A 26,516-nucleotide genomic window follows, 5' to 3' on the forward strand; every position below is an offset into this window, starting at 1 on the left:
CGGTACTGTGTTGCATGCGACAAATAAAGGTCTTGAGTCTTGAATCAGTCAGGGGTCCGTGTGAGACTAAATTAAGTAAACAGATTTATAATGGGACAATATTTATTCAATTATTCTTGTTTATATATATTGACCGCTGCATTACTCCTCTTCTAGACCTTATTTGCTTGTCTTGCCAAGTCAATAAAAAGCTAATAATATTTATGATGATGGAATATAAAGGAGTAAAGGGATTTTTGAAGTGTGAGATTTGTTTACAGTGAACTTCTCAGTTTTACTTACGCATGTTAAAGAGCAGAAATTCAGTGTGCAAATCTCATAGCAGTGCAACAAGTAAAATTACATTCCCCTTATGTTAGCATTTCTGTGTGCATGAATTATCACGGCTATATACGGGGTATGGGGAAGAGTTGAGGGCAGGCAGCTGAAGCTAACATGGTTAGCATTAGTCACCCCCCTCTGAGGCACATGATCAAAGAAATGTTCCAGCTGCTAAGTGGATGAAACACAGAATGATGACTCAGGTTGAATCTTCAAAAGATGTGCAGGCTTTGACAGCGAGAATGAGGGTAGGCGGTGGGCATGATCTTCAGGGGGAGGCAGCTTGTTGACATATCTAATGCCAGGTCCCAGACCATTTATAACGTTCATAAAGAAATGGATATGATGTGGCAACTCCTTACAATTGCTGGTGCAGTGGTTTTGAGAATAATGCTATGACCGTGACTCTTAGATCACGGCAGACCTCATTTAATGGAAAACCAGATTACAAAATATTTTGTATGGATGATGAACCTTTGCTGACTGAACGCTTCTCAACACTTACTGTAAAGAGACTGACACATTTGGCTGATTGCGGCTGAGCTGGACAACCGTTGTAATTATTTTACATTTTCTGACTTCTGACTTTAAACAGAATTTTTAAGATACATATTCTAAAGCCCCTAAAAACTTGGTATTAGTATTTCTGTATGACATTAATATTAAAAATAAGACATAATCGAAGTTTGAAGGCATATTTAGTTGTCATTTATTAAGATTAATCTATTTCCTCAAGAGTGTGTGGGTGTAGTTTGATTAAATTTGATTCACAGTGACCTAATAAACCCACAATCTCCCATCACCTTCTCATTCAAATTTCGATTGTTGCACTGAAGTGTGTGACACCATGATTTTCCAATAGAAGCCCGCCCACCTCAAATCAGTGAGAACAGAGAGTGCTGAGAAAAACACAAATATATATCCTGTTATGTGAGGTAACAAAAACTCTGGTTTTGGCAGAAAACACTGTGTTCATGTAAGATCACACTGATCAGAGTAAATAGAAGACTGGGAAAATAGGTTTTCAGGACTAGAGGTGGTGCACAGCAAAAAAAGCTATTGTTTGTTATGATGGTCTTGTTATAACAATACTTATTTACCTAATGCTTTCAAATGTCATGTTGTCCTTACATGTACCTGGGCAAACTTTTTAAAAAACACAAACCTACTGTAGCTGTAGTTAACCAGTGTTTTTTAAAAGCCAGATTGTTAAGGCTCATCATCCTCTGGTCCCACGCATAAAAAAAAGCTGGATATTTGTGTTATCTTTGAAATCAGATTGCACTTGTTTTTTTCAATAAATTCCCAGCACATTTTTCAAAATAATAATAATAATGAACTTAATTTACTCTCAGTCTTTGAGTTGAACTGAGGCGAAACCTTGAAAACATAACATGCTATGCTAATCTTTACTCCCCCGGTCAACCGCTTGACCCAGAGTGGCTAAGTAAAACAGAGACGGAGAGCGAAGGGGAGAGTAAAAGAAAACGGAACGTGTGTGTCGTGTCGGTGCGTCCCTGCGGAGCTATCATTAATTAAGCGTGAGATTGGTTCTCTCCACTTCCCACCCCTGTCTTTCCTTCTGTTGATCCTGAGATGTCGAGGGATTCGCCACTTCTCACCTCCGAAAAAGAGGCTAGTGTTGGTGAAGTAGACCAAAAATAGATGTGCGAAAAGATACCAAAACACACACACTTTTTAGTCTACACGTGCACACACACACACACCCTACTCCTTAAACACTGTGTCAGATGCCTATAGCTCTCTTTCAGCACTGCAATACATCACGAGTGATAGCTCAACTCCCTCTACTCCCCTACCCTGAGGGGTGGAGAAATCTGCCAGACTGGTACAGGTCCTCTCTTTACCTCTCACACCACGGTATTTGACAGCCAACTGGGGAACTGTAAAATTAAAGGCCTTGGCAAATGAAATTCTGTGACACTGCAGTGTGAATAAAGGCAGACACTGCGAGGGGGGCCTGTGGAAGAAGAATGAACAAGGCACCATCTCAGAAGCAACACAAAAGTGAAGTGAAAAGTTAGTCTTCTAAAATCAAAATTTTTATTGCTAAGTTACCAAAGCGCGTCACCTTGCATGCATCTAACAGCCGCATCCCGGGTATTGACAAAAGGGGTATCACTTCATCATTTCACCTTGAAAAGGAGAGTGCTTCATATAAAAGCATTTCATCGTACGCAGAACTTTATTGACTTCCTTTGATATTAATAGCCTGTGACACTAAATGCCATTTTCCCAGAGATGCCATGTTTTTTTTTTCCTTTTATCTGATACGGCGACGGCGGTGTAATGTATCTCAACACAGTCATTATCATCATCACAGATCACTGATGCCACATATGCCTGCGTTACTTTTGCTAAGGACCTTCAAACCCCATGCATGACGGCTTGACACCAGGTCTCTTTGTGTCAGTTCTGTCCAAATCACAGGGTACTTAGTGGCTCTGACTCTGGCCTCCCCACACCTGCACTGATAGAGACATACAAGTGTCAACGCTGACATAAAAGGCCATCATCACTGCACACCAGGCAAACTGCTGTCGAGGTGAAGTGGCTGATAACAGTGGTCCCTGCTTGTCGTCCACCAACCAACCTCTTCCCCCCAACCCTGTCTCACCCGTGAGGGAGAGTTATTGCTTTAATATGAACAACGAATGGTTCAATTTGTCCTCTGGGTGTCAAAGAACTGCTCCGTGTGATTACTTTCTTGGCACGGCAGTAACATTCATTGGCTCGGACTCAGGACGTATTGGAAAAGGGCCTTTGTTAGGCTGGACCGGGTGAGTGACAGATAGAGACAGACAGAGACAGAAAGAGAGGGAAATGTAGAGAAAGAGAGCAGTGGTGATACCGGATTTGCACACCTCAATGAACAGCAGCACTTCAATCCTCGATAGAATGAGAAATACAGTATTCTGACCTTGAGTGATTTAGCAGGGAAAAAAGCAGCACGGCTACAATCCACCCACGCTCAGCCACAAAAACACACATAATACTGGAGGAGTGGAAAGAGGTTTTTCTTTTTTTTTCTTGTTTTGACATTTCACTTTGTCACATTCTAAATCTGATTATCAACAAAACAAAACATTTAGCCCACAGATAGCTGTGTTCCACACAACTCAGAGAGCTGATGTCTTAAGTATACAAATCTCCCGCCAGAAAAAATCCAACTGAACGCCACACTACACCACACTCTGAGAAGTACACAGTGTATTTAACATGGATGCTAAAGTTAGCTTAGCTTAGTCAGCACATAATTCCCTGTAAAATAGCAAAATGTCATTTTTACACTTTGGTTTGTGAGTTAGCTTTGGCCAGAGCTAAGCTAGCTGTTTTCTCCTGTGTCCAGTCTTTGTGCGAAGCTAAGCTAACCCAACCACCTGCTGTCTTTAGTTACATACTGACAGATATGAGGGCAATATTTAATCTAACTCTCTGCGAGAAAAACAAAGAAGCGTGTTGCACTGCAGTTCTTGAACATCTCAAGAGCATCCATGTTTCTTCCCTGTTTTGTTGTGTCTTTCAAGCACACAGAGGAGAGCGGTTTAAACATTTCAACTGTAACTTCTGACTTTGAATTGGATTAAACGCCAACTCAGTTGTAATTCTGCATGTTAAAGAGATATACACACAAACGCGAGCTCTCTCACGCAAGACATTTTCACCCCTGAACTCTCTTCCACTCACACACATGCACTTCCTCTGTATCTCCCCACGTCTCCCATCAACTGCTGCTCTACCTGAATAGTGGGTGGTGAGCGCTGTTTCCTGGTGGTGGTGGTGGACAGGGTGGTGGTGGTCTCAATAAAGGTGGTAGACATCTCCGGCGGTACCGAGGTGGTGGTGCGTGCCGCGCCCCGACTGGCTGGCACGTCGCCCACCAGTCGCACGCTGCCGTTCACCTTGATGTTGGCGTGGCCCTCGGCGGCCATGTTGAGGACTTTGAGGCCGTTGTAGTAGAGGCCGGAGAGCTGGCCCTGATAGGGCCGCTTCCGGTCGTTTCCGCCAATGGAGATAGTGGCCTGAGTGTTGAAGATTGTCAGCTGCCGGCCTGGTACAGGAGGGAGGATGGAGTATTAATATGTGTATGAGGCAGGATGAAGGAAGACAGATAACGCTGTCACAAAAAGCACTACGTCTTGCCATGCACCACCTTTAAGAGGGACTACACTTTGACTGCAAAATAGATACGGTGATAAAAGATTAAACATATATGTTAACACTTTATATATCGCTTTACTGCTTGATTATATGAGAGTGAATGAAATTAAAACTAATGGAGATGTAACATGCATTTACACTAAGAAAAAAGTAGGTATTGGTTCACAACAACCTCACCTTTCTGTTCTTTTTTAAAAGACTGCAGCTAGATGTCTACAGTAGTAAGGCTTTTTCTTTTGATATACAATCTTTTGATATACAAGAAAAAGCACCACTGAAATAGATGACTAATGCTGAAAACAACAGACGCTATGCAGCTATAGCAGCATTATTATAAAGTAGTGAATACATGCAGGTGTGGAAACTATATATTGGAACATGGTCCAAGGAAACTCTTAATATTCTCTGGACAAAACAGTGGACTCATGCGGTAAAATGATTAATAAATATGTATATAGGCTTTGGCACATTATGATAGAGTATGAGCAATACACACTCACTACATGTCATGGAGAATTTCATTAGGAGAAGCCTAAATATCATTGTCAAAACACGGTGCTCATGCATTAATTATGAAACGAAAATACACAACTTTCACAATGCAGGAATCATAATTAAAAATCTCATTGTATAATTTACAGACACATAGCACAGCAAGCTTGTTACATTTGCGGCCCTTGCACAATTATAATACATAATACATTAGGCATGGAATGACAGGGACAGGACATTCATATCACAGAAGCGAAAAATGAAATAGCACGTGTGGAGTCATGCATGCAGCAGTAATGGGATTCTCCAGACCTGTCTGTGTTTTAGCAGTTGTTAAAGGGACTTTATAATCAGGTTAAGATGTTTATGTGCAATGAACTTTAAATTCAGTTTATAATGATATTATTATATGTTGAAGAAGAAAATTTAAAAAACGCACCAAAGAAAAGAAGGGGGAGCAGACTTTTTCAATCCCCGCAAAATGTGTTAAACATAGACGAGGTGCTTACTTGATAATCTCAGCTACTGAAAAGCACAGCTCTATCAGAGCGCAGTGCACCTTGGCAGGCTCACTGTGCCGCTTTGCGTCAAAAGGGCTCCAATTAGCTCTCCATCACCAAACAAGTGAGTATTTTATAGTGTGTGATGTGTATAACCACAATCAGATAAATTACAACAGGGAAGGGTACCTGCCGTTTGGAAAGTTTTCAGGGGGATATGCCCACTGATTAGTTTGTTCTCAAACATTGCAGAGGATTTGAGCCAAGGGAGCTAATTCTCCTCTCAAAACAATCGGCCCACTGTTGCAGCATAGATAATGGCTTCTCCAACTCAATTCTGCACAAGAGATTAGGAGCACTTGATACTTTAAATCTTGTTGCTGCACCGTTCATAAAATCTCTTCCCAGTCCCTTTAACTGGACACGATGAGTCAACAGAATTTAAAAAGATGACAATGACAAAAAAGGGTAAATAAATCAAAAATAAAAACAAAGGAGAGGAAAAGTACAAAAAGTACAGTTTACTGTTTTACTTGTTTTTTAAATGGTTTAAGGGATGGTTATTCATTCTCAGAGGTCGAAGGGGAACAAGCCGATGAAATGACAGAAAATCAAAAGAAAAACATTCTAGAAGTTCGATAAAGATTTACCTTTCTCCTGAAGCCAATCTTCTACTGGCCGGGTATATTTGAACGGGATTTTCTTATTTGCCATTTGATAGCGCTCAATGTCGCTGTTGCCTTTAAAGTTTGAGAGTTTAACAAACAGCTTGAAACAGTTGGCAACAGCAACAGACATCACACATTTATACAGTGGTTTATAATGAGTTTTATCTTTGTTTAGAAATATTTATAGAATCTTTATGATGATTTTTTTCTTTCTCAAGAAGCTTTACTTTAGTTTAAATTTTTATAAAGTCATATTTATAAAAAGCACACTCCACACCAAGAAAATATCTATGGATTAAAAGCACAGCACATATCCATAGCAGTCAAGGAAACAATAACCTGCTACAATAGGTAAAACACAGGAAATACATCACAGCCTACATAACAAGTCCTACAATACATTCAACATATTTCATTGACAAAATGAGGGTTATCAAGTGGTTAAAAAGACATGTATTAACTGCCTTTCTCTGAAGCAAATTTGAAGTAATTTATGTGCACTAATTCTTCCCACTGGACACCACCCGCTTTTACATTTCAAGGGCCAATGAATGATTTGGTTTAGTAGCTCATTTAGAGTAAAGGAGCTGTGCAGCAGGTTAGCAGGGAAAAGGGGGGGGGGAGCAACGTTCAAGGAGGAAGTGGTAATTTGAGGTACTGTGGACCCATTGGGAGGGAAGTCCCATAGTGACACAGATTTGTGGAGGACAATGCATACAAATTACATCATTACTGACGTGGTGGGAGGCCTTTTGGGTAAAAAAAAAAAAGAAAAAAAAAGGCGCTATGCCCCAGCTGCCACATTCCCCTCTTCTGAGACCATAACGTGCTCCAGGTATATGAGAATAGAAGATAATGGACTGGCTTTAACAGAGAATGTTGTGTGTATATCATATCTTGCATGATAGGATTTCTCGTTGTGTATGCGCCAAGATGCAATATTTTGTCTGACAATCACAGGAGCATTCCCTCTGAGAGCCACCGCGAGTCTGTCGACGCTGACAACTTGAGACGTACAGCTCTGTTTTCAAACACTTTGAGGTATGACAAAAGACTGTGAAGGCTGTATAGAATTATGAATGACACCATGATGTCATTCAGTGCCAGTGTGGGAAGGTATTTGGAGGAAAAAGAAGGTACCGGTGCGGCATCGTTTACAACATGACTGAAAGGGCAAGGCTTCATAATTGTGAGGAAAGGCCTCCTGGAAATGTGTCCGGTTTGGCTGCTGGAATTCTCTCAGGCGACTGGACTGTTTACAACATCATTCACACATGCATGCACACACGCACGCACGCATGCACAGAACGCACACACACACTTGTTTTACTATATTTTGGGCAGCCATCATTCATAATGCATTCCCTAGCCGATTACCCTAACACACTGAAACCTGATTCCAACCCTTAAACCAAGGCTTTAGCCATTTAACTTGTGGGCTCGAGCATTTTGGTCCACACAAAGCTGTTGGATCCTACAAGTATAGTGGGCTCCTGGTTTTTGGACACCACAGATACAGTTAAACAAGCCTTCACACATGCACACACATGCTCATGGGGATCCACCTGGCTGAGCTTTGACATCATGCTTATCCCTGTACCAAGAAGGTCTTCTGCATCTTATTCAACCTGTCCGACCTGCTGATTGAAATTGTGGAGCGAATAGACCACAATTTTATTGAATTATTAAATTTCATTAAGCCACTTATGCTCCAAAGTAGTTATAAGTCATACGCTTGTCTCAATTTCCCCTGCTTCTCTCTGTTCTGTCTTTCGATAGTCCCTTTCTACCTTTTTGCATTCAGGGAGAAAAACAGCCAAGTGCTCTGTTTTTAGCCAGCGGGGAGGGAGTGTGGATATGGCTGCAAGGGAGCTCAAGGAGCTAAAGGACTGTGTGTGCAGCGTGCCAGCAGGTTAATCAGCAACTAGCAGGACTCCCTCCCCATTCCTTTGATCTCCAGCAGGTTTCGGGTGGCAACCAAATACACTCTGCTCTGGACACGGGCCACAGAGGGAGGCATGGCGGTTGTATGTGAAACCAAGGGGAAAGGCAGAAAGGTGAGGAGTTTGAGGGTGTGGGTTGAGGACTGGGGCAGGAATAAAAGGGGAAGGGGGAGAAGAAGCATCCACAAAATGTTACTGCAATCTCTCCAACTTGTGTCTTTTGGTAAATGGCCCAACTGCAGTCTCAGATTGTTATTTAGCTGGAGTGAAATCACATCTGAAACGGGGGTGGGCGGGGGGTTTAAGCTTGCTGTGCATTGCTAATGGCGTGGTCTCAGGTACAGCTCTTACATTGTTCTGGGTGATTAATGAGGTGACAGTCCCCCTGTAATGAATACACCACAAGCTAATTGTCCAACTAATGAGAAAAATTTCTCTAGTTTGTCAATTTGATATTCAATTTCTAAAGGTGACTTCAGAACGGATGACCTTGCCAATAAAAGCACTATTGTTTATTATAAAATCACACTGCCTTCAAGGTTTTTGGGTTTTTTTCCAAAGCAGAGTGGACACATATTTCCTCACAGATTTTTCATAAACCTTTCAATTTATTGGAGGAAAGAGGAAAGTACAATGTAGTGCCATTATGGGTTTGATGTTTTGTCACCATCACATAGACAATGTTACTGGAACCAAAATCCATATTTCAGTTTTTGGGTCACAGACACACTTAAACCCAGATTTCTATGTACACAAGGGTAATTTTGGTGTTTTGTATGTAAATGTATGTTTATTTCTGTTTTCCTTTTTTATAAAGGTCTGGCTTTGAATATTAATCACAGACAACCTAATTTCTCTTTTCTTAATACATTGCCAAAAGAAAATATAAATGAAACCCATATGACTTCCATAAAATAGCATTTTTACTCCCTTTAAATAATGTAATTCCTTTGTTGCAATATATTGAGGCAGGACATTAGACAGTGAGGGGTCAATCTGAATGCGAGCCCATGTAGCATATGTAAGCAACAACACAATTTTCTTTGTAAAAATAAAACCTTAACCTCATAAGCAATAAAACAAACCCTCGCTCATTTCAATACACTCAGGGTTTTGGCAGTTACAGCCTGACTCGGTCTGGTATGACCAATAGCTAATGTTAGCAATGTGGTTTGTGGCCAACTACTATGTGTTATACTGTGGCATTATATATTGGTGAAGGTGTACTGTACCATCTTGTGCAAATATATTAAGTTGTATATATACATTTTATCAGAAATGTAATTTTATTCTATTTTTAGATTTTAGATAGTCTTGCTAACACCTGGCCAGGGAAAACAGATTGAGGACATTTGCTGTGTTTAAGAATCTCATGTTATTATGCCATCCAGTATCTTGTGACTTCCACAGTTGCTCCTGTTAAAGTTACATAGTTTTAAGTGTAAACAGTTAATTTGATAGTACTGGCAGAAAGACAAGTCTCTTAAAAATCTAAGAGGATTTCTGGTTGGTATTTTTAGTTAAGCCTGGTGAAGCAGCATGAGGTCACTACAGAAGACGCAGTGTGTTCCTGGAAGGTCAAGTGGCCATTTTGTGGGACCTTGGAAGATCCTCAAAACATATTTCCTCACTCAGCTTTTCCGTTAACATAGGAACGAACACACACACACACACACACACACACACACACACACACACACACACACACACACACACACACACACACACAAATAAAAAATTTGAGAAAGGCGAATTTCATGTGGCTTTGTCCAATCAGAATCCAGCAATATTCAAATCAAAATGTGTCGACGGTTGTGGAGATGAAACAGACTGGCTGTGTTTCTACTGATAAACATTATCTACATCTACATAACTTTTTTATTCTGTAACATAAAGTCTCGGAATATATTCTGATGTGTATTGCATTTTTTGAAGCATGCACTGTAACAGTTAAGTGGTCTGATGCAAAACTGTTTAACACTAAAAAAAAAAAAAAAGGCCTGCATGTTATTGGATGATGCAGCTAATTTCTGACAGTTTTTTGTGTTTGCTTGTTTGTCTTTTCGCCCTAATGCATGCCTTCACCATTTTCTCCCCCAGCCAAAACAATGTCTAAATGTTTGGTGGCAGCTATTCAGTCAACACAAACACTGGCACGGCGACAGTCGTCTGCTTGTTTGTTGCTTCGTTTTATTCAGTTTGCTTGCCAGACTAATCTCACTGGGGTTCCATCACGGGGCTGGTGCTGAGAGTGCATCAAAACTGTGAAAATGGCTACCGTGACATACTCCTGGCATTTTCTCCATTTGGGGATGATAAGTACATTTGATATACTGCGGGCCTGTCCAAAAATCATCATTCTGCAGCTCAACACCATAGCTAGCTGCTGCAGCCCCTGGTTATGGATATCCTGCACCACCCACCTCCCTTCCAATCTACACCTGACTTTCATCTTTGTCTCTCCTCCTCTCTCTCCCTGGCTATTCATCCATCTTCTCAAGTTTCTCTCGATTCTCTCTTCCTCTTCAGCCCACCATCCACCCAGCTATCCTGTGCTCCTTCATCTACACGCCGCTATTCTCTTTCTCTCTGTCTCTCTCTGGTGCAATCAGCCCTCTTTGCTCTTCTTGGCTGAATCAGGCCTCTTCAGCTGCAGCCACGATTCTGGTGTCATTTATCTACATTCCCCTCACTCTCCATTCCCTTTCTCTTCTTTTCTTCTCTACCCATCTGCCTATATGTCAGCTGTTTCTCCCTTTTGTCAACTTATTCCTGTCATCTACTCCATTAAATGCTTCAGTATTCCCTCAGTGGCTGTGTTTCTTTTCTATTCACCCATGTCCCTCTGTTTCTCCTGCTTGCTTTCCCTCTATCCTCCTTCCATTCTCTCTCAGACGTCAGACAAAGCCAGGGAGTAAATTCATCATTTATCAGGTCGCTCTGAAATTTATGGTGTTGGAAGGATGAATTAGACTGGCGGCTTCTACTCTCAGCTTAGTCTGAATTCTGAGAGCGACAGAGATTGTGTCTCAGATAGGGCTAATCATGTTTGGCCCTGGGGAGGCGTGGGGATTTATCTCGCTCCCGAGGAATTGTTTTGTCTGTATTTCAAGACAAAGATTGGCAGATGTTTTCAGTGCGCTTTTCAGGTTGTGGGAGTCGCAACATTGTGTGCATCAATGCAGGGATGACGGTGTTTGCATGTGTGAGTCTGAAAATGAACACAAGGCCATTCTCATTATGACCAACCCTCTTGTATCCACCACAAAGGCTGGAACTCACACACACACACACACACACACACACACACACACACACACACACACACACACACACAGAGACACACTTTCCCCGAGGCCTAAGCAGTGTAGTTAGGCCAATGGTCATTCATCTGAGACAACGCCTGAACCTCAGCCAGCCCCGGCAAAGTGTGATGCACAATTTCCGCCCAGCTCGGTCTAATAATTCTTTGATTCAAAGATTCAAACTCACGCAAAAAGATCATGTAATCCAAAATCAAAGAGCACAGGGATTCAGAGTGTTATATAAGGAAATTGGAAACCCTCTCACTAAACAAAGACAAGCCCCTGCAGTAATGTGGGTTGTCACAAAAGTACACAGGATTGTAGGAGAGATGCAGAGCTCTGATGAACAGCGACTGGAAAAGGATGAGAAACGCGCATGAAAAAGGAATTTGGGGACAAAAAAAGAATGGAGAACTGACAGGGCACCGTTAGAGGGGGGAGAATAATTAGAGAAAGGGAGAGACAAAGCTGTGAACACACACACATACACTCAACGCCCACACGCAAACACACACTGAACACGTGTAAGCTGCAGGAGCCTGATGGAAACGCTGCTGTATGGGATCAGTGTGGGTATATTGTTATACAGAAGAATGGGACTGCAAGGCACAGAAGTTCTTTTCTGACTTATTTCTCAATATGTCCAGTATTAAAATGCACAATTTTTTATTTTATGAACCTCTTTTGTGAAAATCCCTCTTGGTAAATTGTGTATTAATTAAATATTACCTTACAAAAAAAAAAAAGAAAAGAAAAAGAAAAGACATTTAAGCAGATGTCTTGTGGGTTCACTGGCAATTACATCCTTGGTCCGAGGATCTTAATAACATGTTATCCTGAACCGTCAATAAAAGCAAAGCAAAAACATTTAAAGAAAAGCATCATTATGGGTTATCACAATGTTGCCCTTACAGAATTTCATGTAGTTACAACAGTCTGTCAGCCCTGATGACAGGGAACTCCAAGTAATTGCTGAGATCTGGGAACATTGACATTGCTACAACATCATCCAGCGGGGGAACAAAAGTAGTCAGATGATCAGATAGGTTGCAAACAAGCCAACTGTGACAGTTTGCATCATTCAATTATGTAATGAATTCAAACTATAAAGCTTAATGTTTCAGCAGCTAGTGTCGGAATGAGCTTAACCTCTGTTCTGTCAAAGTCAACACCTGGGCTATAATGCAGAGGTACTAACATATGGCTCTGTCTCAGGTTCACTGTTGTTCTTTCAACATGTCTTACACACTCCCTGCACACTTAATCAGGTACACCTATACAACTAATGTAATCCAGTACGTCAGCTCTGCTACACTGTACCTTTACAAAGATTCTAATGGCCAGTTTTTGATAAAGCTTTCCAATATGTGCTTATTTAACTGTGTTTATTACTGAGGTCATAGTTAGTGGTGGTGTTGTACTGAACTACATTATATTAAAAAGTGTTCCTAATAACCCCCCCCCCCCCCTTCTCCTGTTTGTAAATGGAGTGGGCAAAACATTAGAAACACCTCTCACTACAATGCAGCTTAGTTCAACACCACCGCAAACTGTGAAGGAATTTTCTTCCTTTTAGTAACACTAACACTCCAAGAGGTCAGGTAATAACAAACTCACAGTGTTAGACAATGGTTCACTGTTTAGTTTCTATTATACAGCTAGGGTACCCAAGGTCTTACAGATAAGGAGGCAGGGAAAAGCATAACTTAGAGAGTTATGCAAATCCAGTTCCAGTCAAGGATGAGTGAAGTAGGCAAAGGACAAGTCAGAATAATATTAATCAGGTAAGAACGTGTGACAATGTGACCAAAAGAGTCTTAACACAGATAGGTTTAGACTATATTTTAGCCTTATTTGGGTAAGGCACAGAAGAGTGTTGCAACCATGTGAAACCTAGGAATATATACGCCCTATAGGACTGGCCATCTTCAGATATTGGTGTGGCACTATTCTGAGTCCCTTGTTGTCTGAGTACTGCTCATCTTTTTCTCCTTGGCACTAAGCTTACAACAAACACTTCTGCCTGAGACATCTGAACTTCTGGTGATCATCTTTTTCTCCAGCTCACAAGATATCAACCTCACAAACTACAACCTCAATAATGAACATTTAGTTAAATTAATACCTCTCTGAAATTGTCAATCAAAACTGAACATTATTATCTTTGTAAAGGTAGAATTTATGACTCAACTGTTGAATTGCATTAGATTTTAAATATTGTGACTGGTTGTAGATAATTTGGGTATTAGGTATAAGATACATGCAGAGCAGTATGAAACAATTGCACCTTTGCTGAAGGGCTGCTGATGCATCTTCAATGGTTTTACCCGACATCATACACTTTTTGAAGTGCAATTTTTTAAAAGGTTCTCAGCTGCCTGCTCCAGAGACATCCCGCCTAACTACGACCCAGAATATAATTTTCGTATTATATGCAGATTGCCCTGAACCTAGTAATAGTTGCTGCATTCTGACCTGGATGTCGCCCACTCAACACTGCTTGCACTTGCACACTGGCTCAAGGAGATGTTACTTATTGCACAAACTGGAAGACGATGTCTTCTCAACTCCAAAACAGAGAATAGATTTGAGAGAACATGGGAACTTTGTATTATGCCGTATTCATACTTGTCCCTGTCACCTGCCCTTGCTCCTGAGATACACAGTAAGCACTGCAATAACATCTTGCCAACAACAACTTAGTCATGTTATCCTTCAAATTGCCGGGCAGCGTTTTTGTTACGTCTATTTTAATTTCCTTTTCTCTTGTTCTTTTATTTTGAATTTTTTTAAATTAAAAACTCTAAAAAATAAAATAGAATATGGAAAAAAACACAAACAGGGTTTAGGTAGATTATTCACACACATTCACATCATTTGAAGATAATATTGAAAGTCAGCACACTTGAAATGTCAGTAATAATTTCTTATTGCAGAAGGACAACTACAGGAAGTACAGTATGTTAAAGGTGAAGTAAACATTTTTCAGAAAATTACAACACCGTTTAAATAGGCAGTTACTTTACTGTTGACCTGAAATAATTGTAGCTAACCTGGAAGTTTGTTTTAAACGTGTACGATCGTCTGACTCCTCGTGTGGCTCGTCTCACCAATATAAAGATGGACGTAGCCTCTGTGACGTTACCCGTAGGTTTCTGAAGAGCGCTTTTAAGCTTAGAGTGGGCTAACCTACCGTCGACATCTTGGCAGTGCCTGACTCCCAGTCTTTGGGGACTGACCTTTTGCCTTAAGTGGCCATTCGAGGAACTGCAGTTTATGTCACTTCTGTGTTGGCTTCATTTTTCAGCCGCAGAGGTTGCCCTTTCATGAACATTCCTAGATGTCTGCAATGTACTTGCCAAGCAAATTATTATGACTGTTATGAAGCTTAGGCCCAAGTTCTAATAAATTTGATTTATCCTTTAAGAAGTAATTTATGGACAAGCAATAAAAATGGAAATGTGTGTGATTCTGCCCAAAAAAGTTATAATGAAAAGGAGGTCATGGTGCTGCCATTCAAAGCAAATCCCAACACCTCTATACTTTTGTGGGCCAACTTTACACACACAACTGCTAAGATGTCCAATTTACACACCCCAAGCTATTTAGCAAACAGCTTTGACTGACAAGCAATCCACCAACACCTTTGTCCTCACCTATTCCCCACCAGGGAGAGAGGGCATGCCCAGATCCGGTAACTGTTTATTGAACGACCTGAGATCCTTGTGGTGGCTGCTGCCTTCAAGTTAAGTGTTAGGAGTGTGAGAAAGCAGTCGATGAGTCTGCACCCTGACATGTAATTACTCATGAGATGACAACGCCTTTACAAGGGAGGGAGGGCGAAAAAAAAAAGAAAATCAATCATTGTTGAATTACTATCACTGAGTGTCCTGCAAATTACCTGAGCAGAAGAGAAAAAGAAATTACCATGCATTCGATCTCCCCGACCTCAACTTCTCTCCAAGACGGTGGCAGGCAGACAGAAAAGGGAACAAACCTCAATGGGATCACTTTGAAGGAATCCAGATCTCAAAATGAAGCATTTTCTCTGTTATGCATTGCTTGAACCGAGATGCAAACTGAACGGCCGTTTAGCAGCGATTTCTGAAAGGACGCAGGCTTTGGATTAAAGATATTGACAGGCACATTGATAGAAGGTTGAGAAAACAAAACAAAACCATTCGATGCTGATGCAGGAGACACTTTGAGATAATTATGACAGCGGTAGGGGTTCAATTTGCAATCTGAAATGACTGGCCATTAAAGATGGAGAACAGCTGAATTACTGTGTAGTGCGGGGGCCGAGATCTAAAGGAGAATGACAAATCTATCTCTGTGCAACTATGCAGTCACATTTGTCTGATTAGTGAGTGCTTGTGAGTGCGAATGTGTACGTCATCCGTGTACATGTGCGTGCCACATGTTATGGACTTTCTCAGTATTTTCCAGCATTACTGTGGCTATAACGCAGTTATGAAACCCGTCCGACTTTATCTGGTCAAAGAAAAGCGAAAGACAGCCAACGGCAAAAGAAAGCCAGAGACAGAAGAGATTAACATCACCTGCGCTGGCACTGAACCAAACCAAAACAGCATGCCAGGTCACGCCAGGAGAGAATGCTGCCCTGTCCTCGGTGAAGGCATGCAACTAGGAGCTGTAGGGCTGCTGAGACATAGGGCTGAGATGTGAAAGGGATCAACTCCTATTTGTTTGCTCCTCACCACTGGGCAGCATCAGCATTTTTGAAGAAAGTTTCTCTTGTTTCTTTATCAGGTGTTTCATTTTAGCTAGTGATGCACAGTTGTATTTCTGTTCACGTTAGCGCCACATCTGGAAGCAGAACACCATTCAATCTTCAGCATTATCCATTTATTCGACACCTGTTTCTGTCCAATTGTGTCGTGCTGCTATGGCTCAATTGTACCTCAGAGATCAATGAAGTTTCATATTATCTTTTGTCATCCCAACTTCTCTTTGCCTCAACTGCCACTTTGTGCCCATGTTGCCCCCCCCCCGCATCTTCTGTGTTTGACTAAGTGAAATTGAAGAGTGGGTAATAACAAACAAGGAAACAAAGGTGGCTTCTCCTAAGATGGCTTTCAAGAAGACACAGATATCAGAGAGCAGGAGAGGCAACTCAATTTAATGGACTGTTAAATACAAGCAGGAGAGGATTTTTTCCTTCCTTCCTTCCTTCACCTCTCTGTCTCTCTCTCTGACTCTTTCTCTCACTCTCTCACCTAGCAAGCTGAGCGGCACATCTCTGTTCCAAACAAAGGGAGTGCCTGAGCTCCCAAATGGAGCGGGCTCTGTTTGATGACCCCATTTGTATTCTGCTGCTGTGCTGCTTCTGCTGACCTGGGAATGAGAGATACAGGCAGGCAGCAGCTTTATCTGGCCAACAGGCCACCCTTGGTTTTTTGCCTCTATCCTCTCCTTGCTTGCCCACCGACCAAATGCCGCTTGGTCCCTTAAAATCCCTTTCCTGAAATGAACCGGCCAGATGTTGCACAGTTAATGCCTCTTGCAAGACAAAAGATTTGAGCTTGGTGTGCTCCTCTCCTGTGGAGTCGGGTGTGAGGGCATAAAAGAAGTTTCTTTTTGAGGAATGGGTTGCCACAGGAGCATAGTGTGTGCCACTAATGTGACTGCACGCTACCTTGTCCTCAGAGATGTTTTACTAAGAGCAACAGGACAAAGTTAAACTGTCTGTATTAGTTGTTTTTGCTTGTCGGTGGCGCCCCTTGCTTTAACAAATATAGGTGGTGTCCAGTGGTTTTAAGACTATAATTTCATTCTAATTTTTTCATAATTTCATCAGACAAAGCATTGAGAGAGGCGGTACCTGTGGGAAAGTGCTCATTGACTGGCCAGTTGTCCACCTGCAAGGTGGCGTTGCCCCCGTTCCTGGTGAATCGGACCAAGTGGTATTTGCCATCGTTTACCGCTGTTGTTGTCTCCTTCACACTGATGTCCACCGTCCCAATGTTGAAAGTCACGCCCACTTTGCCTTGCTCCTGGAAAAGACACAAAGAGAAGAAGAGCAGAGAGAGTTGATGGTCTGATTTCAGCAAATCTTTCGATACATTTTAACAGAACTGGTAATTGACATCAAAAGCAGTGCGTGCGCCTTCTCTGGAAGTCACGACAAATCTGTCACGACTGTCACAGCTTTTATCACAGATTTTAAAATTTGAACTGCTACTGTACCAAAATTCCACCTACATGCATTGTTGTTCAGTAATGAATTAATTATACAATAAACTAACTGTAAAAAAGTTCAATAAAGCTACTTGGATGAATGCCCTCGGCTGGTGCTAATGGTGAACTACTCAGAGAACCTGAGGACGCTTGCGCGTTACGCTTCATTATACCACTGTAATGTGATGAAAATAAGCTGCCAGCAGAGATTGTAATGATGAGTAATGCTCCCTGCAGCCTGTCACTGCGAAACTGGCAGGACAGATGCCTTTTCCGCCGCGGTCCTTACAAACTATATGAATACCATATGTTTTGTTTAGCTCCTAACGCTTAACCAGTTATACCATGACCGTAAATTGTGATGCCACCCCATCATTCCCCCGACTCCTCTCCGCTCGAACCCACTAATTTTCACGAGCGCCACAGTGTATTTTATTGTGACTGCGTGCGTATTCGTGGGCATGTAGGCGTTACAAGCAAAAGGTTTCAGAGCGGAGGCAGGGCCTGAGAGAGTGGCGATGGGGAAGAGGTGTTTTTTCTGTGTCATTTGTTTTAATCCCCCACAGGGAGTCTCTCAGTGTAATTACCTACTTTAGAAGCCTGGAGAAGAGGGACTGTTTCTCATAACAAAACCAAAATTAGGGAGGCTCGCACGGGGGGCACACACATATTGTTAATTGATCAGCTGAGACAGCGGCCCTACACGGCTGACTGAAACAGTGCAGACCTGGATAATGTCAGGCTGAATTTAACGGCGCTCGTCAGCACGAAAGCAAGATTGCCGCAACCTTAAACGACACAACACTTAAACCTGCTGACCTCTATTTAATGTTACAGGCTCTTCATACTGAAGAAGAGCACTTAATAAGGCCAACCTATACTTAACACAGTCTCCCAGGCTTTTACATCCTCCAATATACTCCAAGTTGAAGAATGTATTAAAATAGTACCAACAGATTATTATAGCAAGCTGGAGTGCATAGTAATAAATGAAATGTGTCATTTTATTGGTGCCAGCATGTTCTCAGACTTTGTTTTAGCAACACATTTTGCTGAATTTGTTTAGTCTGTATTTATAAGAAAGATAAAAAAAAACACATGACATCAATAAGGAACAAAAATCAAGTTTGTTCCTACATTTCTACCTTTTAAGTGGAGCACCTCGAAAACTCTTTTCAGTCCTCTAAATCAGGATCCTGTTTTTTGTTGCTACGCATTTTTTTTAAGTGCAGTGGGGCAGGAGGATATTCTTGTCTTGATTTAAGGTACAGTTCGTCCACCACAAGTAATGTTTCCTTGAGTTTTTAAGGAAGTAGAACATTTCCCAAAGTATGCAGTACAATGTGAAACCCTGCAGGGACTGTGCAGACTGTAGTTTCCGCGATAAGTCCTTTTAACTGCCAAGGCAAGTCAAGAGGACCTGCACTTTATTCAATGCCTCACTCCTACTTAGAGTTCAAACATCCTTTGTCTGCTTAGCAAAAGACATACAGCACAACATTACAGTGTGTGCGGACCACAATGCAAGGAATGACAGAGCGCTTCTCCTTTGTAACAATCTCCAGCTCGGCTAATAATGGAAAAAGAATGTCACCAAAGACACGAGAAAGCCATCTCCTAAAAGCCCAGGTAGGGCGCAGAGTGGGAGTCAGACAAGCAGAATATCTGAATGTGCACTTTATGTCTCTGTCAGAGACGCTGTAAATGGGCTCTTAATTTAAGTAGTTGTCATTAAAACTCAGAGCAACAGACAAATGCATACAATAAAAGTGCACGCGCACAAGTGTACAGACATGCATGCTGCTCATCTGGCAGCAGATACACATAATCCATGCACCTAGACAGGCCAAAGTAAGCACACACACGGATATGTTGATGATTTAATGTGACAAGGTGACGTTCAGTGTGTGTGTTGTACCGTGAAAAATACTACTAAAGCATCCTGGCCCTCCTGACTAATGACAGGACCTTTCCCTGGTACGAAAAAACAACATGTCTGATGGCCTGAGCGCATACAAAGCACAGACAGACACATCAGCACTAGTACATCCACTGTGACCTTCAGAGGCTCTGGCAGCCCTGGCTCTCCTGTGTAGTCGCATCAAAGCCACATCACCGACCCACTAATACCTACAAACAAAGACAGATCGTCACCCCCCTGGCCCTGGTACAAACAAACAACAAAACACAGCAATTGTACACCTCTGTAACCGTTGCCGAGCGCCTCCGGGCAGTGTGCAGAGAGGGAACTGTGTGTGGTAGTGCTCCGCAAAACACCAGACCTCCTCCCTCTCTCTCTTTCCTCCTTCCTCTGCACTACTCCTGTTGTCCGGCTACCCTCCCGCCTTCGCCACCGCCACCCACCTGCCTGCCCACCCCCCCACGCTGCAGCAATGTTTGATTGACAGATCCAATTACGTTTTTTATTGGCCTGTCGCTCGCGAGGCGGGAAGGCACTTCATTGTCTCCCGAGCAAAGGGGAAAAATGGCTATTGTTCTCTTAGTGGAAAAGATGATGGCCACTATTCCAGGCGTAAACAAATGATGCGCGGAGAATCACTTCCAAACTTACACACACGTGAATGCGAACAGACACCAAAACACACACACATAAAGTCATAGAGTGTAACCTTGCACTACAGAAGCTTCGTTTCACACATGTCACATGGCAAAAAAATAAATAAATACGAAGCAGTGACCAAACATTCAATCAGTCGCCCTCACTAACTCTCTAAACAAACACTTTAAATATAAAACTACAGTATGGAAAGTGGTAATTTGCTGGTATGATGTGCTAAAGCCCTTTCATAGTCTAAAATGCCCCCACACTCACACTCACTCTTTTTTTTTTAATGCCAATCACGAACACTGACTGTTTTACAGCCACAGGAATAGAATGAGATTATGCCGGCACTTTGTTTGTGCGTCACTTAAGTGCACAGTATGTGTGGGCATGTTGTGTTCACGCTCTGTGTAACTAAGGCTGATAAATGTAATTCCAGCGAGAGAACCCAAACCCCCCCCCCCCCCCCCCCCCCACCCACCGCCAATCCCCTCCTCCCATCCATCCCCTCTTCTGCTGCGAGCTGGCCCGGGCTTGGCACGAGGAGCTCCAGCGGTCCCACGTGACCCGGCACACACTGACATCAGTAATCAGGCCCGCCGCAATCCAATTCAGGGCCGATCAATGCCTCCAACACACGGAGCGCCCCAGGCAGAGTGAAAGAGAGAGAATCACTCAAAGCAGTGGTGGGCGATCCTGCAGACAGCAGCCATCACAGCCCTCAGCAGACAGCTGCTGTACAGGGCACAAGCCGCTCACAACAGACCCCATCCCCAGCTCTCTGAATGGTCATTCTGTTACGCCACAGGCAGACAGATACATACATTTGGAAGCCATTTTATGGAGGCGAGATGGGTAGAATTAGCACATTTAGCTCTGCTGGGGAGAAAAAAGCTGACAAAAGAGGTATGGAGAATGAATAAATTTATATAGTTATGTGCCGGATATCTTCTATATGAAGATGTGCATTGAAAGCACTTTAAGGTCAAAGAATGTTATTAAAGTGGGAGTTTTTTCCCCCCACAAAAGGTATTGCATTGCATTCAAACCTTGATTGAAATCTGGTACGAGCACAGGGTAGTTGTAGTGGGATGACTCCAGTGGATCTATATTAAGTCTCAGTTGGGTAGGGAGGAAGATCTGATATCAAGAATGTGAACATGTCCCAGGGTGGGAGTTTGGGTTACATATCCACCCTTTCATCTGACATCAGTGCTCAAGTTAGCTTTTGCGGTCAGGGGCCATCAAAACTGGCTCATGGAAGCAGCAGAAGTAGAATCAATAGAGTGGAGAAGCTAGGACAACGTGAGACACGCTGGATTGATGCACCTGGCCTTCACAGCGCCAAAGCCATTTATCGTCAGTAATTGACAGAGATAACTCATAGATGGCGCAGTGATTTGTAGCTGTCTGTTCTTGTGCGTATCAGGCTCTGGAGTCAGGAATTCGCCGAAGGGTGGGATGTTAGAGGCTGCTGAGGAGAGGTCTCTGTGTGTGTGCTGGCTAGTAGTGCAAGTCATTTCTTCATGTATGGAACGTACTGACAAGTTGACAAGCCCCAGGACAGGGAAGAGCCTGGATGGTTTTATTTTATTTTTATTTTTTTTTCATGGTCTTGAAATTGAAAACACTATTGGTGAAATTGAAAGCCTGGATCACAGAAAGAAAGTCTATATTTAGAAAATAAATGGATCATCTCTACAAAAGAAATTCACAATATGTGCAACTAAACAAGTGTGACATTTCATCCACTGACCCTGCTATTGTCACACACCTGCTTCAATCTGAAAACTGTGACCTGAAAAGGTCCGGTTCACCTACATTTACAAAAACATATAAACCATAACCCAATTTGATGAAGGTAAATGGAATTTAAAGTTTAAGTCTAGTTAAACTATATTTTTCTTATTGTCAACAAAATCCCATTAAAAGACCAAAACTAACGGTTTTGTTGATCTTGCTGGCATCCAAATCCTGATGTAGGCTATTCCTCTGTGCCCAAAACTCTTTCAAACACAGTAGTAATGACAAATGCTGTTACAGGAAATAACTCAAGCCTTTTTGAAATATGAAACTATAAATTTGTAACTCATTTTTAACATTCAAAATGTAACATACATACAAACATAACAACTAACACAACAACTCAGGAAGTCAAAAAGTATTGAGAGGTGGACTATAATGGGCTGCTGATGTGTTCCCTGTGTTTTCATGGGAGTTTTTAGCTAAAAGAAAAAAATGTGTGGTCTTCACAGCACTGCATGATTTCATTTACAAACTTGAACAGGAGTGTGTCTCTCTAAAAACAATGTCCTCAGGCTATTTCTTTGACAGAAAGTTGAAAACCTGGCACAGAGAGTTCTGGAGATTATGCAGAGTAACAAGGTCAATAACTCTAAAAAGAGAAGTTATCGCTTTTAAAAAGTAATTCTTCAATGTCTTGGGCACAATAAAAGAAAATACATTTCACCGACATTGTATTAGTGTGGCAAGCGAAATCTCAGGGACTGATATCTCAAAACCTGGTCAGGCTAGATATCATAGATGTATACAAATGTTTTGTGTTTTTTTTAATAATTTGAATGAACTGACTAATTAAGCATGTGTACTGTAAGTCATGGGCAACCATCGGCTTCGTCTGGTCCTTTCTTGAAAAAGAAATTAGAGTCAGAAATATATCTTTTTTACTGTGTACTGTGACTAAAGCACAATTTGATATACATGCAGCTGCTCGTAGCAGTGATGCATGCATAGTGGTGCCGACAGACAAGGACCACAAAATGCTATTAATCTTGCGAAGATATACTCTACAGTGGGACTGAATACAACACTGCAGACACAGTTTTACTTTCTCCTGTAGGAAGGGTTCCTGGCTTTGTACAGTGACAGTCCGAACGCACTATTAAAATAAACATTCCTCTGAAAACTGTGAAATTCCATTAATCATTAATTGGTTCAAACGTTCATTCAGACATTCATAATCAGCTGCAGAGCTGTTGTGAGAGGCGATGTGGGAGGATACAAGGCGCAGAGGCCTGGTGCCTCTGAAATATTGATCACACCTAAAAGAACCCAGAGGTCTAACACAGGCTATATTTCACACCTGAGAGAGCCAGGAACAGCTTCATCGAATGGACAGGAACAAAATGGCTTCCACCTCGCTTTACTTAGTGCTACTGTAGGTAATTGCTGTGGTAATACCAGTGAGTCCATTAGCCAGTTGGTTAATGCCCAAGGGTGCCAGCTAGTGTTAGCCCAGGCTGAGGAAGAAGAGTCATTGCATTTTTAATACAAACACAAGAAGCAGCAGCGTTGCCGGGGAAGGTAATGGCTTTGACTCCTGCGCTCGGGCTCAATGTCAAACTCTGAGCCTCGCTCTTTGATCCTCTGCCGCAGAATATGAATCGCGCAGGGTCAGCCTTATCAATTATTTACACCCACTCTTTCTCTATTTCCTGTTTGTCCGCTCTTGTGGCTGTAACTTGCCCTGACACTAATGGCGGACGGCCTGGTGAAAACATTTATCAATGTTACCGCAGAGTCCTCTCCGGCTCTATACTATCACTTTCAACCTTTTGGAACTTAGAGTACTGACACTGCACTGATCCTAATCATCGCTACTTCAGTACTTAAGATACTTTACTGCATGCGTCTCGGCTGCATTGTCTCAGTAAAGTCACTGTCCCTGAAAGAACCTTTGGTTGCTGCATCCTGCACTGCTATCAAACCTGTATCTAATTTTAAGCACTGTAGAGTCAAATACATTTTCTTACTCTGAAAAAGCTTCTTCTATCAGGCGAATAAGATGGTGAACCATGTCCTCCTCTTTGCAATAAACCATGTGTACAATATACATTTAATAAAGTAAAACTGTCAAACTATTTTACAGTTTTCCTTGTGTGTACGTTTTATATATTTATATATTTTATATATACTGAAAAATGCAAATATGCACTGTAGCATTTTAATAGTGAAATGACATATTTATTATTCTTCAGCTTTGATTTCTTTATTATTTACATTTCTTTTTGTAATGCTTATCTTTTAATCTCATTCTAATCATTATTAGTTTCACTCCAGCCTTTTCAGCACAGCTTCATGAGTATGCCACCTGAATCTTACTTCACATACCTGTACTGTCTGAGCATACATCAAATAAAACCCTTGGATGTTACATTTTGTCATACCGCCATGTTTAAAGTTATGATTAAAAGGTAACACAAGCAGCACCTTTCTGTTTTTCACCTTCTATATAATTATGGACTGTTCTACATACAAAATAAATATATAACCTCGGACTACTTTGCTGCAATATGTTATTATACATTGCAATCATAAAGAAAAATACCATTTATAAAGAGCAAGTCCATTCAAAGGTGCTGAGTGTGGTGCCATCTCTGTGTATGGACAGCATACTACACAGCTGAAATAATTATAATGCATACTGCATAATTACAAGCTTGCTAAATCACAGAAGAGTGGTAAAACTTCAGGCATGAATTTTTCATCTGCCTGACCTGCTGCTACACTACTCAATTTGCACCATTACAATGCAGGCCACCAACAACATGGAATCCGGCCGTATGCAAACACAGCGGGCCTCGGTCGCCACCACGTTCATACACACACGTTCTCAGCGCTGGCACGTGCATGTTAATACTCTGCGTGGGCTGATGTTTTGCAACAGCTGTTAAGAAGGTGCTGGGCATAAATCATAAGTCTGACTTAATTTATTCACTGTGGCGTCAGATTTGATTCCATTTACTCATTGTAGCTCTGCTCCAGCGTCAGTTAAAGAAAAAGCAGGTTTTGTGTGACCTCACACTACGTTGGGCCACATGGTCGTCGCATGCCAGGGGGCTCATTTAGAAAAAAAAAAAAAGAGCCAATGAATGGGATTTGTGCTAGATGGAATAATATGCTGTGAAAGTCCATTAGGGACAAGGCTAATGAAATTGAAACAGCTTGGTGATCAAATTAGAATCTGTTCGGCAGATATTTAATTTAATGTGCTGCTGAATTTAAGCACTTTCTATTTGGTAGCCCCAGAATGAAACCAGCACACAATAAATCAAGCAGGGACACAGTTCATCCTACAATCTCTCCTCCACTCATTTTTTCTGAAACTATCAATTCTACAATGTCTGTATTTGTAAAAAGCCTACTTTATCTGCTACATTTTCTGAAACAAAACAGACTAAAGCTTCTGAGTAGAAAGATGGAAAAAAGTTAAGAGATATTATTGTAATACAAAAAAAACAAAACACAAAGACACTTTATCTTTGACCTTTCAGTGTGTTTTCCCATAGAGAGCACCTTCAGTCACAATCACATGCTTCGCTGCAGCTGCTTGGTAAAGAGTCACGGGGTGAAATTATTTGAATAGACACAGAAAAGATTTCAGCTTGTTTGAAGAGCTGCCCTCTGTATTTTGCACGCACTCCTTACCATGTCTGGGCTAATATGCAAAGCAAAACCACACTGAGAGAAACAGAAAGAGAGAGAGAGAGGAGGGAAAGTACAGTGGGAAAAAACAGTAAGCTATTCGAGATAGCGGCACATCATATCAATTAACAAAATGGATGGTAATTATTGGAGCAAGAGATACAAACTCTAAATAGCGGGTAAAGCCGTGCAGAGACTCTTTCTAATAAAATGGGATGGACAGAGCTGCTCTCTGGTCTTGTGTGTGGCCATAAACACGTCTTTGAACACAGAGCAAAGCTTGGACCACAGTTCACTGAGTGAGAAAAAAGAGACAAACAAAGAGAAAAAGAGAGAGAGAGAAAGAAAGAGAGAGAGGGGTGGCTTCTCATCCATCTGTTTATATAAACATAGTCTTCTGGGCAAGTACTTCCAGGCGTAAACAGACAGGCTGATGAATGTAAACACACGAATGTGCACATGAACACACACACACAAGTAGACACAGGTTGTTTTCTTTTCTTTTTTTAAATTTTGTCACAGTCCTTGTTTGGCCTATGTCGCCTCTGCACGCTGCATTAAAATTAGATGTGCTAACACCCTTGCCCAGGAACAGGTGTAAAAATGCTAATGCTAATGGCTGGCATCTACAGTAGACAGTGTTCTGATCCCTCGCCGGCTATGTCAGGTCTAGATTGTGGAGGGGGAAGGGAAGGAAAACAGGGGAGGGGTGCTTGCTCCCCAATCACAGGAGATGATGAGGCAGAAAAAAAAGGGCCTCCTCTGTTCTCTGCCGGGGGGGGGGGGTAGTTGCCAACATTGGCGCCAAAGCTAGTTGGATCACCCCGAAACACGCTGGCAGCAGAGGGGGTGGGTGGTCTGTTGCCAAGGGTAACCTGCTTGGGATCAAGACTCTA

At 41.9% G+C, this 26,516-nt stretch overlaps 1 protein-coding gene across 1 annotated transcript in view; it reads right to left on the reverse strand.

The window, feature by feature from the left end:
- The window catches only part of LOC111236123 (neurexin-3b), a 281,111-nt gene that overhangs the window by 25,650 nt on the left and 228,945 nt on the right, over positions 1-26,516 (reverse strand). Inside the window, exons 19-22 of the mRNA XM_022764739.1 lie at positions 17,257-17,428; positions 6,146-6,235; positions 4,083-4,393; positions 3,723-3,725 (exon numbers count right to left, since the gene is read on the reverse strand). Coding sequence (XP_022620460.1) covers positions 3,723-3,725; positions 4,083-4,393; positions 6,146-6,235; positions 17,257-17,428 — 576 coding nt within the window. The remainder of the gene's footprint in view (positions 1-3,722; positions 3,726-4,082; positions 4,394-6,145; positions 6,236-17,256; positions 17,429-26,516) is intronic.

Source organism: Seriola dumerili, unplaced genomic scaffold (assembly GCF_002260705.1).
Source record: "Seriola dumerili isolate Sdu_G_001 unplaced genomic scaffold, Sdu_1.0 BDQW01000025.1, whole genome shotgun sequence".
NCBI lineage: Eukaryota > Metazoa > Chordata > Actinopteri > Carangiformes > Carangidae > Seriola > Seriola dumerili.